The sequence below is a fragment of the Musca domestica genome, unplaced genomic scaffold (genome assembly GCF_030504385.1).
Source record: "Musca domestica strain aabys unplaced genomic scaffold, Musca_domestica.polishedcontigs.V.1.1 30, whole genome shotgun sequence".
Taxonomy (NCBI): domain Eukaryota; kingdom Metazoa; phylum Arthropoda; class Insecta; order Diptera; family Muscidae; genus Musca; species Musca domestica.
Genome location: NW_026712300.1, coordinates 8,561,507 through 8,576,068, shown reverse-complemented (window position 1 = coordinate 8,576,068; position 14,562 = coordinate 8,561,507). Strand labels below are relative to the sequence as shown.

General features: G+C 39.3%; 2 protein-coding genes and 3 pseudogenes across 2 annotated transcripts; 2 read left to right on the top strand and 3 right to left on the bottom strand.

The window, feature by feature from the left end:
- Positions 1 to 6,089: 6,089 nt before the first annotated feature.
- On the bottom strand, positions 6,090 to 6,458 carry LOC131803482 (histone H2B-like). Its single transcript, XM_059124843.1, has 2 exons — positions 6,374 to 6,458; positions 6,090 to 6,325 (listed from the first exon to the last, which is right to left on the bottom strand). Exons 1-2 carry the CDS (start codon positions 6,456 to 6,458, stop codon positions 6,090 to 6,092), a joined length of 321 nt encoding a protein of 106 aa, XP_058980826.1.
- A 127-nt stretch (positions 6,459 to 6,585) lies between these two features.
- Positions 6,586 to 6,976, top strand: LOC131803512 (histone H2A-like; annotated as a pseudogene).
- A 1,464-nt stretch (positions 6,977 to 8,440) lies between these two features.
- On the bottom strand, positions 8,441 to 8,818 carry LOC131803493 (histone H2B-like; annotated as a pseudogene).
- A 118-nt stretch (positions 8,819 to 8,936) lies between these two features.
- On the top strand, positions 8,937 to 9,327 carry LOC131803494 (histone H2A-like; annotated as a pseudogene).
- A 2,768-nt stretch (positions 9,328 to 12,095) lies between these two features.
- On the bottom strand, positions 12,096 to 12,453 carry LOC131803495 (histone H2A-like). Its single transcript, XM_059124848.1, has one exon. The coding sequence runs from the start codon at positions 12,451 to 12,453 to the stop codon at positions 12,112 to 12,114; it is 342 nt and encodes a 113-aa protein (XP_058980831.1). The 3' UTR covers positions 12,096 to 12,111.
- Positions 12,454 to 14,562: the final 2,109 nt, after the last annotated feature.

Genomic DNA, 14,562 nt, shown 5'->3' with positions numbered 1-14,562 from the left:
TGCACACATGTATATTTTGCCAGTAGGCAAGTTAAGTTCGTAAATGGGCCATGTAGGTCCACATCTTCGTATAGCCCCTATATACCGTACCCCCCCGATATTCGGTATTTTGATGATTTTAGCGACATTATTTACCAGGATTGTTTCAAATTTCGCATGTGAAGTACTTAATGGATACTTCAGCCCATGCCAGAAAATTGTCTGTGCAGGTCCACGTCTTCGTATAGCCCCCATATAACGGTACCCCCTATATTCGGTGTTTTGATGATTTTAGCGACATTATTTAGCGCAATCGTTCCAAATTTGGTATTTGAAGTTCGTAATAGACACTGCAGCATAAAGCAGAAAATGGGCCATATAGGTCCAAGTCTTCATATAGCCTCCATAGACCGTACCCCCCGATATTCGGTATGTTGATGATTTTAGCGACATTATAAGCAGATTTTTCTTCAAGTTTCGCATTTAAATATTGTAATAACTTATGACAAAAGTTGCCTATGCAGGTCCACGTCGTCGTATAGGCATTCGGTATTTTTAAGATTTTAACAGAATTTTTAACGAATTTTATTTTTATACCCTCCACCATACTATGGAGGGTATATTAATTTTGTCATTCCGTTTGTAACTCCTCGAAATACTCATGTCAGACCCAACAAAGTATATATATTCTTGATCAGCGTAAAATTCTAAGACGATTTAGCCATGTCCGTCTGTCTGTCTGTTGTAATCACGCTATCTTTCGAACAAATTGAGATAGAAGGCTAAAATTTTGCACACATGTATATTTTGCCAGTAGGCAAGTTAAGTTCGTAAATGGGCCATGTAGGTCCACATCTTCGTATAGCCCCTATATACCGTACCCCCCCGATATTCGGTATTTTGATGATTTTAGCGACATTATTTACCAGGATTGTTTCAAATTTCGCATGTGAAGTACTTAATGGATACTTCAGCCCATGCCAGAAAATTGTCTGTGCAGGTCCACGTCTTCGTATAGCCCCCATATAACGGTACCCCCTATATTCGGTGTTTTGATGATTTTAGCGACATTATTTAGCGCAATCGTTCCAAATTTGGTATTTGAAGTTCGTAATAGACACTGCAGCATAAAGCAGAAAATGGGCCATATAGGTCCAAGTCTTCATATAGCCTCCATAGACCGTACCCCCCGATATTCGGTATGTTGATGATTTTAGCGACATTATAAGCAGATTTTTCTTCAAGTTTCGCATTTAAATATTGTAATAACTTATGACAAAAGTTGCCTATGCAGGTCCACGTCGTCGTATAGGCATTCGGTATTTTTAAGATTTTAACAGAATTTTTAACGAATTTTATTTTTATACCCTCCACCATACTATGGAGGGTATATTAATTTTTTCATTCCGTTTGTAACTCCTCGAAATACTCATGTCAGACCCAACAAAGTATATATATTCTTGATCAGCGTAAAATTCTTAGACGATTAAGCCATGTCCATCTGTCTGTCTGTGTGTCTGTCTGTCTGTCCGTCTGTCTGTCTGTTGTAATCACGCTATCGTAAATGGGCCATGTGGTCCAAGTTATCATATAGCCCCCATATAACCGTACCTCCCGATATTCAGTATTTTGATGATTTTAGCGACATTATTCGCCGGAATTGTTTCAAATTTGGCATTTGAAGTTCGTAATAAATACTACAGCCTAAGACAGAAAATTATCTGTGCAGGTCCACGTCTTCGTGTAGCCCCCATATAACGGTACCCCCCGATATTCGGTATTTTGATGATTTTAGCGACATTATTTAGCGCAATCGTTCCAAATTTGGTATTTGATGTTCGTAATAGACACTGCAGCATAAAACAGAAAATGGGCCATATAGGTCCAAGTCTTCATATAGCCTCCATATACCGTACCCCCCGATATTCGGTATGTTGATGATTTAGCGACATTATTTACCGGGATTGTTTCAAATTTCGCATGTGGAGTTCGTAATGGATACTTCAGCCCATGCCAGAAAATTGTCTGTGCAGGCCCACGTCTTCGTATATACGGCATTTTAATGATTTTAGCTACATTATAAACAGATTTTTCTTCAAGTTTCGCATTTAAATATTGTAATAACTTATGACAAAAGTTGCCTATGCAGGCCCACGTCGTTGTATAAGCATAAGGTTAAGTTCGTAAACGGGCCATGTAGGTCCAAGAAATCATATAGCCCCCACATAACGGTACCTCCCGATATTCGGTATTTTGATGATTTTAGCGACATTATTTAACGGAATCGTTCTAAATTTGGTAAATGAAGTTCGTAATAGATACTGCAGCATAAAACAGAAAATGGGTCATGTAGGTCCACGTCTTCGTATAGCCCCCATATATCATACCCCCCTGATATTTGGTATTGTAATGATTTTAGCGACATTATTTACCGGTATCGTTTCAAAGTTGGCATTTGAAGTTTGTAATAGATGTTGCAGCATTAAACAGAAAATGGGCCATGTAGGTCCACATCTTCGTATAGCCCCCATATACCGTACCCCCCCATATTGATGATGATGATGATTTTATCGACATTATTTACAGGGATTGTTTCAAATTTCGCATGTGAAGTTCTTAATGGATACTTCAGCCCATGGCAGAAAACTGTCTGTGCAGGTCCGCGTCTTCGTATAGCCCCCATAAAACGGTACCCCCTATATTCGGTATTTTGATGATTTTAGCGACATTATTTAGCGCAATCGTTCCAAATTTGGTATTTGAAGTTCGTAATAGACACTGCAGCATAAAGCAGAAAATGGGCCATATAGGTCCAAGTCTTCATATAGCCTCCATAGACCGTACCCCCCGATATTCGGTAAGTTGATGATTTTAGCGACATTATAAGCAGATTTTTCTTCAAGTTTCGCATTTAAATATTGTAATAACTTATGACAAAAGTTGCCTATGCAGGTCCACGTCGTCGTATAGGCATTCGGTATTTTTAAGATTTTAACAGAATTTTTAACGAATTTTATTTTTATACCCTCCACCATACTATGGAGGGTATATTAATTTTTTCATTCCGTTTGTAACTCCTCGAAATACTCATGTCAGACCCAACAAAGTATATATATTCTTGATCAGCGTAAAATTCTAAGACGATTAAGTCATGTCCATCTGTCTGTATGTGTGTCTGTCTGTCTGTCCGTCTGTCTGTCTGTTGTAATCACGCTATCGTAAATGGGCCATGTGGTCCAAGTTATCATATAGCCCCCATATAACCGTACCTCCCGATATTCAGTATTTTGATGATTTTAGCGACATTATTCGCCGGAATTGTTTCAAATTTGGCATTTGAAGTTCGTAATGAATACTACAGCCTAAGACAGAAAATTATCTGTGCAGGTCCACGTCTTCGTGTAGCCCCCATATAACGGTACCCCCCGATATTCGGTATTTTGATGATTTTAGCGACATTATAAACAGATCTTTCTTCAAGTTTCGCATTTAAATATTGTAATAACTTATGACAAAAGTTGCCTATGCAGGCCCACGTCGTCGTATAAGCATAAGCTTAAGTTCGTAAACGGGCTATGTAGGTCCAAGAAATCATATAGCCCCCACATTACCGTACCTCCTGATATTCGGTATTTTGATGATTTTTGCGAAATTATTCACCGGAATTGTTTCAAATTTGGCATTTGAAGTTCGCAATGGATACTACAGCCTAAGACAGAAAATAATCTATGTAGGTCCACGTCTTCGTATAGCCCCTTTATAATGGTACCCCCCGATATTCGGTATTTTGATGATTTTAGCGATATTGTTTACCGGAATCGTTTCAAATTTGGTATTTGAAGTTCGTAATGGATTCGTAATCCTAAGTCAAAAAATGAGACGTGGACCTAGTCTTCGTATAGCCCCTATATAATGGCACCCCCCGATATTCGGCATTTTGATGATTTTAGCGACATTATTTAGCAAAATTGTTTCAAATTTAGTATTTGAAGTTCGTAATAGACACTGCAGCATAAAACAGAATATGGACCATATAGGTCCATGTCTTCATATAGCCCCCATATACCGTACCCCCGATATTCGGTATGTTGATGATTTTAGCGACATTATTTACCGGGATTGTTTCAAATTTCGCATGTTGAGTTCGTAATGGATACTTCAGCCCATGCCAGAAAATTGTCTGTGCAGGTCCACGTCTTCGTATAGCCCCCATATAACGGTACCCCCCATATACGGTATTCTAATGATTTTAGCTATATTATAAACAGATCTTTCTTCAAGTTTCACATTTAAATATTGTAATAACTTATGACAAAAGTTGCCTATGCAGGCCCACGTCGTCGTATAAGCATAAGGCGAAGTTCGTAAACGGGCCATGTAGGTCCAAGAAATCATATAGCACCCACGTAACGGTACCTCCCGATATTCGGTATTTTGATGATTTTTGCGACACTATTCACCGGAATTGTATCAAATTTGGCATTTGAAGTTCGTAATGGATGCTACAGCCTAAGACAGAAAATAATCTATGTAGGTCCACGTCTTCGTATAGCCCCCATATACCATACCCCCCGATATTCGGTATTTTGATGATTTTAGCGACATTATTTACCGGAAACGTTTGAAAGTTGGCATTTGAAGTTCGTAATAGATGCTGCAGCATAAAACAGAAAATGGGCCATGTAGGTCCACATCTTCGTATAGCCCCTATATACCGTACCCCCCCGATATTCGGTATTTTGATGATTTTAGCGACATTATTTACCAGGATTGTTTCAAATTTCGCATGTGAAGTACTTAATGGATACTTCAGCCCATGCCAGAAAATTGTCTGTGCAGGTCCACGTCTTCGTATAGCCCCCATATAACCGTACCTACCGATATTCGGTATTTTGATGATTTTAGCGACATTATACGCTGTAATGAATACTAAAAGTTCGGCCGAACTTACAGCTTTTTTGCTTGTTTGACTTAGGATTACGAATCCATTACGAACTTCAAATACCAAATTTGAAACGATTCCGGCAAACAATGTAGCTAAAATCATCAAAATACCGAATAGCGGGGGCTACCGTTATAGGGGGGCTATATGAGGACGTGGACCTACAAGGCTCATTTTTATACCCGCCACCATACTATGGAGGGTATATTAATTTTGTCATTCCGTTTGTAACTCCTCGAAATACAAATTTGTCACTAGGCAGGTTAAGTTCGTAAATGTGCCATGTAGGTCCAAGAAATCATATAGCCCCCATATAACGGTACCTCCCGATATTCGGTATTTTGATGATTTTTGCGACATTATTCACCGGAATTGTTTCAAATTTGGCATTTGAAGTTCGTAATGGATACTACAGCCTAAGACAGAAAATAATCTATGTAGGTCCACGTCTTCGTATAGCCACTATATAATGGCTAAATCGTCTTAGAATTTTACGCTGATCAAGAATATGTACTTTGTTGGGTCTGGGTTGGGTATTTCGAGGAGTTACAAATGGAATGACAAAGTTAATATACCCTCCATAGTATGGTGGAGGGTATAAAAAGGACAAATATTTATTTTCCACAGCTATCGTGTATTTTGTGTTACCTAAATACATAAGTAAATTTGTACACGTGTTTGATTTTGGGAAAAAAATACTTTCGTTAATTACTGTTCTTATTATGTAATTTTATTGAGCCAATATAATCGTGGACGCCGCTGGATTATTTTTTAACACAGGTCATAAAAGATAATAAAATATTTTAAATTTTTCCTAATTACTTACAGGTCATAATTCTCGAAAATCCCCATAATTTGGTTATTTTTATAATTTCTTCTTGATTTTGAAAAAATTGTCATTTTCATATTCTCTGTCAAATTTAACAAATTTCATCCAAAAATGACATTTTGGCAAAATATTCATACGTTTCCATTCAATACATTTTCCATCAATACATTTTTTCCTTTGAAAATTTCTGTCTCAGCCTTATATTTCGTTGCTTTGCCGTTGTACTGAAACAAAATGCTCACACATACATGATGCCCATTCGATGTTGATCAACGACGGCAAGGCAAATCACCACTAACACACGCACACATATACGACGGCAAGGCTGTTATGACATATTTACTTGGAGCTGGTGTATTTAGTAACAGCTGTGGTACCTCCATTGACGGGGTGCTTAGCCAATTCACCGGGCAACAATAGACGGACGGCGATCTGCATTTCCCGACTGGTGATTTTTGAGCGCTTGTTGTAGTGGGCCAAACGAGAGGCTTCGGCGGTAATACGTTCGAAGATATCGTTGACGAAACTCTTCATGATGCTCATGGCCTTGGAGGAGATACCGGTGTTGGGATGGACTTGCTTCAACACATTTTAAATAGCGTAACTCTCCTTACGCTTAGTACGTCTTTTCGACTTATCGCCCTTGGTAATGTTCTTTTGGGCTTTGCCGACCTTCTTAGCTGCTTTACCACTGGATTTAGGGGGCATTTTCACTTATTATTTGTTTGAATCACACCACCCCATTATTGAAGAAATGTGTGTGTGAGAAAAGTATAAATAGCACATTGCGAGCCTAAAATTTTTATCATTTGTGTTTTTTAGTGCTTACGTGAAAATGTCTAGTCGTTGTAAAGGTGGCAAAGTTAAGGGAAAGACAAAGTCCCGTTCCAACCGTGCTGGGCTTCAATTCCCCGTTGGCCGTATCCACCGTCTGTTGCGCAAAGGCAACTATGCCGGTGCTCCCGTCTATTTAGCCGCTGTCATGGAATATTTGGCTGCTGAAGTCTTGGAATTGGCTGGCAATGCTGCCCGTGACAACAAGAAGACTCGTATCATTTCACGTCACTTGCAATAAGCCATCCGTAACGACGAAAAATCTAACAAATTGCTGCCTGGCGTTACCATTGCCCAAGGTGGTGTATTGCCAAACATCCAAGCTGTTCTCTTGCCCAAGAAGACCGAAAAGAAAGCCTAAATTATATCAAAAGGTATTATGGAATGAAGAAGAAGAATACAGACCATCGTATAATTCCATACAAAAATCAACCAAGCCGCCCTTTTCAGGACGACAAAAATATTTCAAAAGAGAAAGAATCTCCTCAAACTACATGTGTATGAAAAAAATAAAAATTCTCAATCATTTTGTATTTGCCGTTGGCTTCATAAATGTTTTTATACCCTCAAGCGTTCCGTTTGTAACACCTCGAAATATACATTGTAGACCCCACAAAGTATATATATTCTTGATCAGCATACAATTCTACGTCGATTTATCTATGTCCTTACGTCTGCCCGTCTGTGGAAATCACTCTAGCTTCCGAACGAAATGAAGTAGGTTGATAAAATTTTACTCGAATGTGTATTATGTCTGCAGGACTTTTGGTGTTGAAAATGGGCCATGTAGGTCCACGTCTTCGTATAGCCCCCATATAACGGTACCTCCCGATATGCGGTATTTAGCGACATTATTTACTGGAACTATTTCAAATTTGGTATTTGAATTTCATAATGAATACTACAGCCTATGACAGAAAATTGTCTCTGCAGGTCCCATCTCCGTATAGCCCCCATAAAACGGAACCCCCAATATTCGGTATTTTGATGATTTTAGCGACATTATTTACCGGAATTATTTAAAACTTTGACAAAGCAAACAAGCCATCAGCTGCCCCTACCCACCCTTCAAACCAGCAAATGGTTGATGCCGCCATCAAGACACTGAAGGAATGTGGAGGTTCATCATTACCATCAAGAAATACTTGGCCAGCATCTACAAAGTAGATGCCCAAAAATTGACCCCCTTCATCAAGAAGTGCTTGAAAGTTGCCGTTGCCAGTGGAAATTTAATCCAAACTAAAGGTAAGGGTGCTTTTGGTTCATTCAAATTGTCTGCTTCGGGATCCAAGGAACCCAAAGCCAAGACTGCTGAAAAGAAGGCCCCAGCCGCTGGGCTGCCGCCCCTAAAAAGGCCACTGGTGAGAAGAAAAACAAAACAAAGGCAAAGGCAGCCAAGAAAACCGGTACAGTTAAAGCTAAACCAACAAAGACTTACAGGTCATAATTCTCGAAAATCCCCATGATTTGGTTATTTTTATAATTTCTTCTTGATTTTGAAAAAATTGTCATTTTCATATTCTCTGTCAAATTTAACAAATTTCATCCAAAAATGACATTTTGGCAAAATATTCATACGTTTCCATTCAATACATTTTCCATCAATACATTTTTTCCTTTGAAAATTTCTGTCTCAGCCTTATATTTCGTTGCTTTGCCGTTGTACTGAAACAAAATGCTCACACATACATGATGCCCATTCGATGTTGATCAACGACGGCAAGGCAAATCACCACTAACACACGCACACATATACGACGGCAAGGCTGTTATGACATATCGCAAAAGCAAGCAAAGGGCCTGAAAAGGGCCTTTTGAGGTAGTATTTCGACGCAGAATAAAAAAAAGCAAGACATTTACTTGGAGCTGGTGTATTTAGTAACAGCTGTGGTACCTCCATTGACGGGGTGCTTAGCCAATTCACCGGGCAACAATAGACGGACGGCGATCTGCATTTCCCGACTGGTGATTGTTGAGCGCTTGTTGTAGTGGGCCAAACGAGAGGCTTCGGCGGTAATACGTTCGAAGATATCGTTGACGAAACTCTTCATGATGCTCATGGCCTTGGAGGAGATACCGGTGTTGGGATGGACTTGCTTCAACACATTTTAAATAGCGTAACTCTCCTTACGCTTAGTACGTCTTTTCGACTTATCGCCCTTGGTAATGTTCTTTTGGGCTTTGCCGGCCTTCTTAGCTGCTTTACCACTGGATTTAGGGGGCATTTTCACTTATTATTTGTTTGAATCACACCACCCCATTATTGAAGAAATGTGTGTGTGAGAAAAGTATAAATAGCACATTGCGAGCCTAAAATTTTTATCATTTGTGTTTTTTAGTGCTTACGTGAAAATGTCTAGTCGTTGTAAAGGTGGCAAAGTTAAGGGAAAGACAAAGTCCCGTTCCAACCGTGCTGGGCTTCACTTCCCCGTTGGCCGTATCCACCGTCTGTTGCGCAAAGGCAACTATGCCGGTGCTCCCGTCTATTTAGCCGCTGTCATGGAATATTTGGCTGCTGAAGTCTTGGAATTGGCTGGCAATGCTGCCCGTGACAACAAGAAGACTCGTATCATTTCACGTCACTTGCAATAAGCCATCCGTAACGACGAAAAATTTAACAAATTGCTGCCTGGCGTTACCATTGCCCAAGGTGGTGTATTGCCAAACATCCAAGCTGTTCTCTTGCCCAAGAAGACCGAAAAGAAAGCCTAAATTATATCAAAAGGTATTATGGAATGAAGAAGAAGAATACAGACCATCGTATAATTCCATACAAAAATCAACCAAGCCGCCCTTTTCAGGACGACAAAAATATTTCAAAAGAGAAAGAATCTCCTCAAACTACATGTGTATGAAAAAAATAAAAATTCTCAATCATTTGTATTTGCCGTTGGCTTCATAAATGTTTTTATACCCTCAAGCGTTCCGTTTGTAACACCTCGAAATATACATTGTAGACCCCACAAAGTATATATATTCTTGATCAGCATACAATTCTACGTCGATTTATCTATGTCCTTACGTCTGCCCGTCTGTGGAAATCACTCTAGCTTCCGAACGAAATGAAGTAGGTTGATAAAATTTTACTCGAATGTGTATTATGTCTGCAGGACTTTTGGTGTTGAAAATGGGCCATGTAGGTCCACGTCTTCGTATAGCCCCCATATAACGGTACCTCCCGATATGCGGTATTTAGCGACATTATTTACTGGAACTATTTCAAATTTGGTATTTGAATTTCATAATGAATACTACAGCCTATGACAGAAAATTGTCTGTGCTGGTCCCATCTCCGTATAGCCCCATATAACGGAACCCCCAATATTCGGTATTTTGATGATTTTAGCGACATTATTTACCGGAATTATTTAAAATTTTGACAAAGCAAACAAGCCATCAGCTGCCCCTACCCACCCTTTAACTCAGCAAATGGTTGATGCCGCCATCAAGACACTGAAGGAATGTGGAGGTTCATCATTACCATCAAGAAATACTTGGCCAGCATCTACAAAGTAGATGCCCAAAAATTGACCCCCTTCATCAAGAAGTGCTTGAAAGTTGCCGTTGCCAGTGGAAATTTAATCCAAACTAAAGGTAAGGGTGCTTTTGGTTCATTCAAATTGTCTGCTTCGGGATCCAAGGAACCCAAAGCCAAGACTGCTGAAAAGAAGGCCCCAGCCGCTGGGCTGCCGCCCCTAAAAAGGCCACTGGTGAGAAGAAAAACAAAACAAAGGCAAAGGCAGCCAAGAAAACCGGTACAGTTAAAGCTAAACCAACAAAGACCGCGGCTAAAGTATCTGCCACTAAACCAGTCACACGCAGAAAAATACACGTTCGAAATATGTTTGAATCCAAGTATGTATATATTTGGGGCTGCTTGCAAACAAATATATATTTGCATGCAAACATATTATGCTTGGGTATGGGTATATATGTGTTTGCAACATTTTGTAACATATTTAAATTTTAATTGTTTGGGTTCAAGCATCTTTTTGATGTGAGAACGTGTTTTTTAACTGGTGAGAGAAAAGTTCTGTGATACAGAGTTTATGGCGCACAAGTGTTTATGGCGCAGGAAAAACAAAGTTTTCACCCCCCTTGTCATCGCTTTTGCGTCTTCTGATGCACTATACAAACAGCCTTTTGTTATAAAATGTGTGAGAGCGCTATTGTTACGCTCTGTATCACATAACTTTTCTCTCACCCGTTAAAAAACACGTTCTCACATCAAAAATATGTTTGAACCCAAACAATTAAAATATAGATATGTTACAAAATGTTGCAAACACATATATACCCATACTCAAGCATAATATGTTTGCATGCAAATATATATTTGTTTGCAAGCAGCCCCAAATATATACATACTTGGATTCAAAGATATTTCGAACGTGTATTTTTCTGCGTTTGCCTTTGGTTTAGTGGCAGATGCTTTGGCCGCGGTCTTTGTTGATTTAGCTTTAACTGTACCGGTTTTCTTGGCTGCCTTTGCCTTTGTTTTGTTTTTCTTCTAACCAGCGGCCTTTTTAGGAGCGGCTGCCTTCACCAGCGGCTGGGAACTTCTTTTCAGCAGTCTTGGCTTTGGGTTCCTTGGAGGCCGAAGCAGACAATTTGAATGAACCAAAAGCACTCTTACCTTTAGTTTGGATCAATTTTCCACTGGCAACTGCAACTTTCAAGCACTTCTTGATGAAGGGGGTAAATTTTTGGGCATCTACTTTGTAGGTGCTGGCCAAGTATTTCCTGACGGCGGGCAATGAGAACCTCCACATTCCTTCAGGGTCTTGATGGCGGCATCAACCATTTGCTGGTTTGAAGGGTGGGTAGGGGCAGCTGATGGCTTGTTTGCTTTGTCAAAGTTTTAAATAATTCCGGTAAATAATGTCGCTAAAATCATCAAAATACCGAATATTGGGGGTTCCGTTTTATGGGGGCTATACGGAGATGGGACCTGCAGAGACAATTTTCTGTCATAGGCTGTAGTATTCATTATGAAAATCAAATACCAAATTTGAAATAGTTCCAGTAAATAATGTCGCTAAATACCGCATATCGGGAGGTACCGTTATATGGGGGCTATACGAAGACGTGGACCTACATGGCCCATTTTCAACACCAAAAGTCCTGCAGACATAATACACATTCGAGTAAAATTTTATCAACCTACTTCATTTCGTTCGGAAGCTAGAGTGATTTCCACAGACGGTCAGACGTAAGGACATAGATAAATCGACGTAGAATTGTATGCTGATCAAGAATATGTATACTTTGTGGGGTCTAAAATTTATATTTCGAGGTGTTACAAACGGAACGCTTGAGGGTATAAAAACATTTATGAAGCCAACGGCAAATACAAAATGATTGAGAATTTCTTTTTTTTTTTTTCATACACATGTAGTTTGAGGAGATTTTTTCTCTTTTGAAATATTTTTGTCGTCCTGAAAAGGGGGGCTTGGTTGATTTTTGTATGGAATTATACGATGGTCTGTATTCTTCTTCTTCATTCCATAATACCTTTTGATATAATTTAGGCTTTCTTTTCGGTCTTCTTGGGCAAGAGAACAGCTTGGATGTTTGGCAATACACCACCTTGGGCAATGGTAACACCAGGCAGCAATTTGTTAAATTTTTCTTCGTTACGGATGGCTAATTGCAAGTGACGTGAAATGATACGAGTCTTCTTGTTGTCAGCAGCCAAATATTCCATGACAGCGGCTAAATAGACGGGAGCACCGGCACCAACACGCTCAGCATAGTTGCCTTTGCGCAAAAGACGGTGGATACGGCCAACGGGGAATTGAAGCCCAGCACGGTTGGAACGGGACTTTGTCTTTCCCTTAACTTTGCCACCTTTACAACGACTAGACATTTTCACGTAAGCACTGAAAAACACAAATGATAAAAATTTTAGGCTCGCAATGTGCTATTTATACTTTTCTCACACACACATTTCTTCAATAATGGGGTGGTGTGATTCAAACAAATAATAAGTGAAAATGCCCCCTAAAACCAGTGGTAAAGCAGCAAAGAAGGCCGGCAAAGCCCAAAAGAACATTACCAAGGGCGATAAGTCGAACAGACGTACTAAGCGTAAGGAGAGCTACGCTATTTAAAATGTGTTGAAGCAAGTCCATCCCGACACCTGTATCTCCTCCAAGGCCATGAGCATCATGAAGAGTTTCGTCAGCGATATCTTCGAACGTATTACCACCGAAGCCTCTCGTTTGGCCCACTACAACAAGCGCTCAACAATCACCAGTCGGGAAATGCAGATCGCCGTCCGTCTATTGTTGCCCGGTGAATTGGCTAAGCACCCCGTCAATGGAGGTACCACAGCTGTTACTAAATACACCAGCTCCAAGTTAATATCTTGCTTTTTTTCATTTTGCGTCGAAATACTACCTCAAAAGGCCCTTTTCAGGCCCACAAAAAGATATCATATTTTTGTTGAAACCCCATAATCATAAATATTTAGTAATAAACTAATAAAAATCCATAGAAATTATATTTTTCTCTATACAATGATTTTCCATGCATTTAGCTTAATCGCATATGTACCTATGTTTGGCCTTTGCTTGCTTTTGCGATATGTCATAACAGCCTTGCCGTCGTATATGTGTGCGTGTGTTAGTGGTGATTTGCCTTGCCGTCGTTGATCAACATCGACTGGGCATCATGTATGTGTGAGCATTTTGTTTCAGTACAACGGCAAAGCAACGAAATATAAGGCTGAGACAGAAATTTTCAAAGGAAAAAATGTATTGATGGAAAATGTATTGAATGGAAACGTATGAATATTTTGCCAAAATGTCATTTTTGGATGAAATTTGTTAAATTTGACAGAGAATATGAAAATGACAATTTTTTCAAAATCAAGTAGAAATTATAAAAATAACCAAATTATGGGGATTTTCGAGAATTATGACCTGTAGGTAATTAGGAAAAATGTTAAATATTTTATTATCTTTTATGACCTGTGTTAAAAAATAATCCAGCGGCGTCCACGATTATATTGGCTCAATAAAATTACGTAATAAGAACAGTAATTAGCGAAAGTATTTTTTTCCCAAAATCAAACACGTGTACAAATTTACTTATGTATTTAGGTAACAAAAAATATACGATAGCTGTGGAAAATAAATATTTGTCCTTTTTATACCCTCCACCATACTATGGAGGGTATATTAACTTTGTCATTCCATTTGTAACTCCTCGAAATACTCATGTCAGACCCAACAAAGTATATATTCTTGATCAGCGTAAAATTCTAAGACGATTTAGCGATGTCCGTCTGTCTGTCCGTCTGTCTGTCTGTTGTAATCACGCTATCTTTCGAATGAATTGAGATAGATGGCTAAAATTTTGCACACATGTTTATTTTTCCAGTAGGCAGGTTAGGTTCGTAAATGGGCCATGTAGGTCCACGTTTTCATATAGCTCCCATATAACGGTACCCCCCCTATATTCGGTATTTTGATGATTTTAGCGACGTTATTCACCGGAATTGTTTCAAATTTGGTATTTGAAGTTCCAAATGGATACTACACCCTAAGATTGAAAATTGTCCGTGCAAGTCTATGTCTTCGTATAGCCCCCAAATGACGGTACCTCCCGATATTCGGTATTTTGATGATTTTAGCGACATTATTCACGGGATTTGTTTCAAATCTGGTATTTGAAGTTCCAAATGGATACTACACCCTAAGACAGAAAATTGTCTTTGCAGGTCCACGTCTTCGTATAGCCCCAATATAACGGTACCTCCCTATATTCGGTATTTTGATGATTTTAGCGACGTTATTCACCGGAATTGTTTCAAATTTGGTATTTGAAGTTCCAAATGGATACTACACCCTAAGACTGAAAGTTTCTGTGCAGGTCCACGTCTTCGTATAGCCCCCATATAACGGCACCTCGCTATGTTCGGTATTTTGATGATTTTAGCGACATTATTAACCTGTGACAGAAAATTGTCGGT

Bases quoted from the DNA above. Each gene is read 5' to 3' on its own strand.
- LOC131803495 (XM_059124848.1), bottom strand. From the start codon at position 12,453: ATGTCTAGTCGTTGTAAAGGTGGCAAAGTTAAGGGAAAGACAAAGTCC.
- LOC131803482 (XM_059124843.1), bottom strand. From the start codon at position 6,458: ATGCCCCCTAAATCCAGTGGTAAAGCAGCTAAGAAGGTCGGCAAAGCC. The intron at 6,326-6,373 runs GTACTAAGCGTA...TGTTGAAGCAAG, and splicing joins GGGCGATAAGTCGAAAAGAC to TCCATCCCAACACCGGTATC.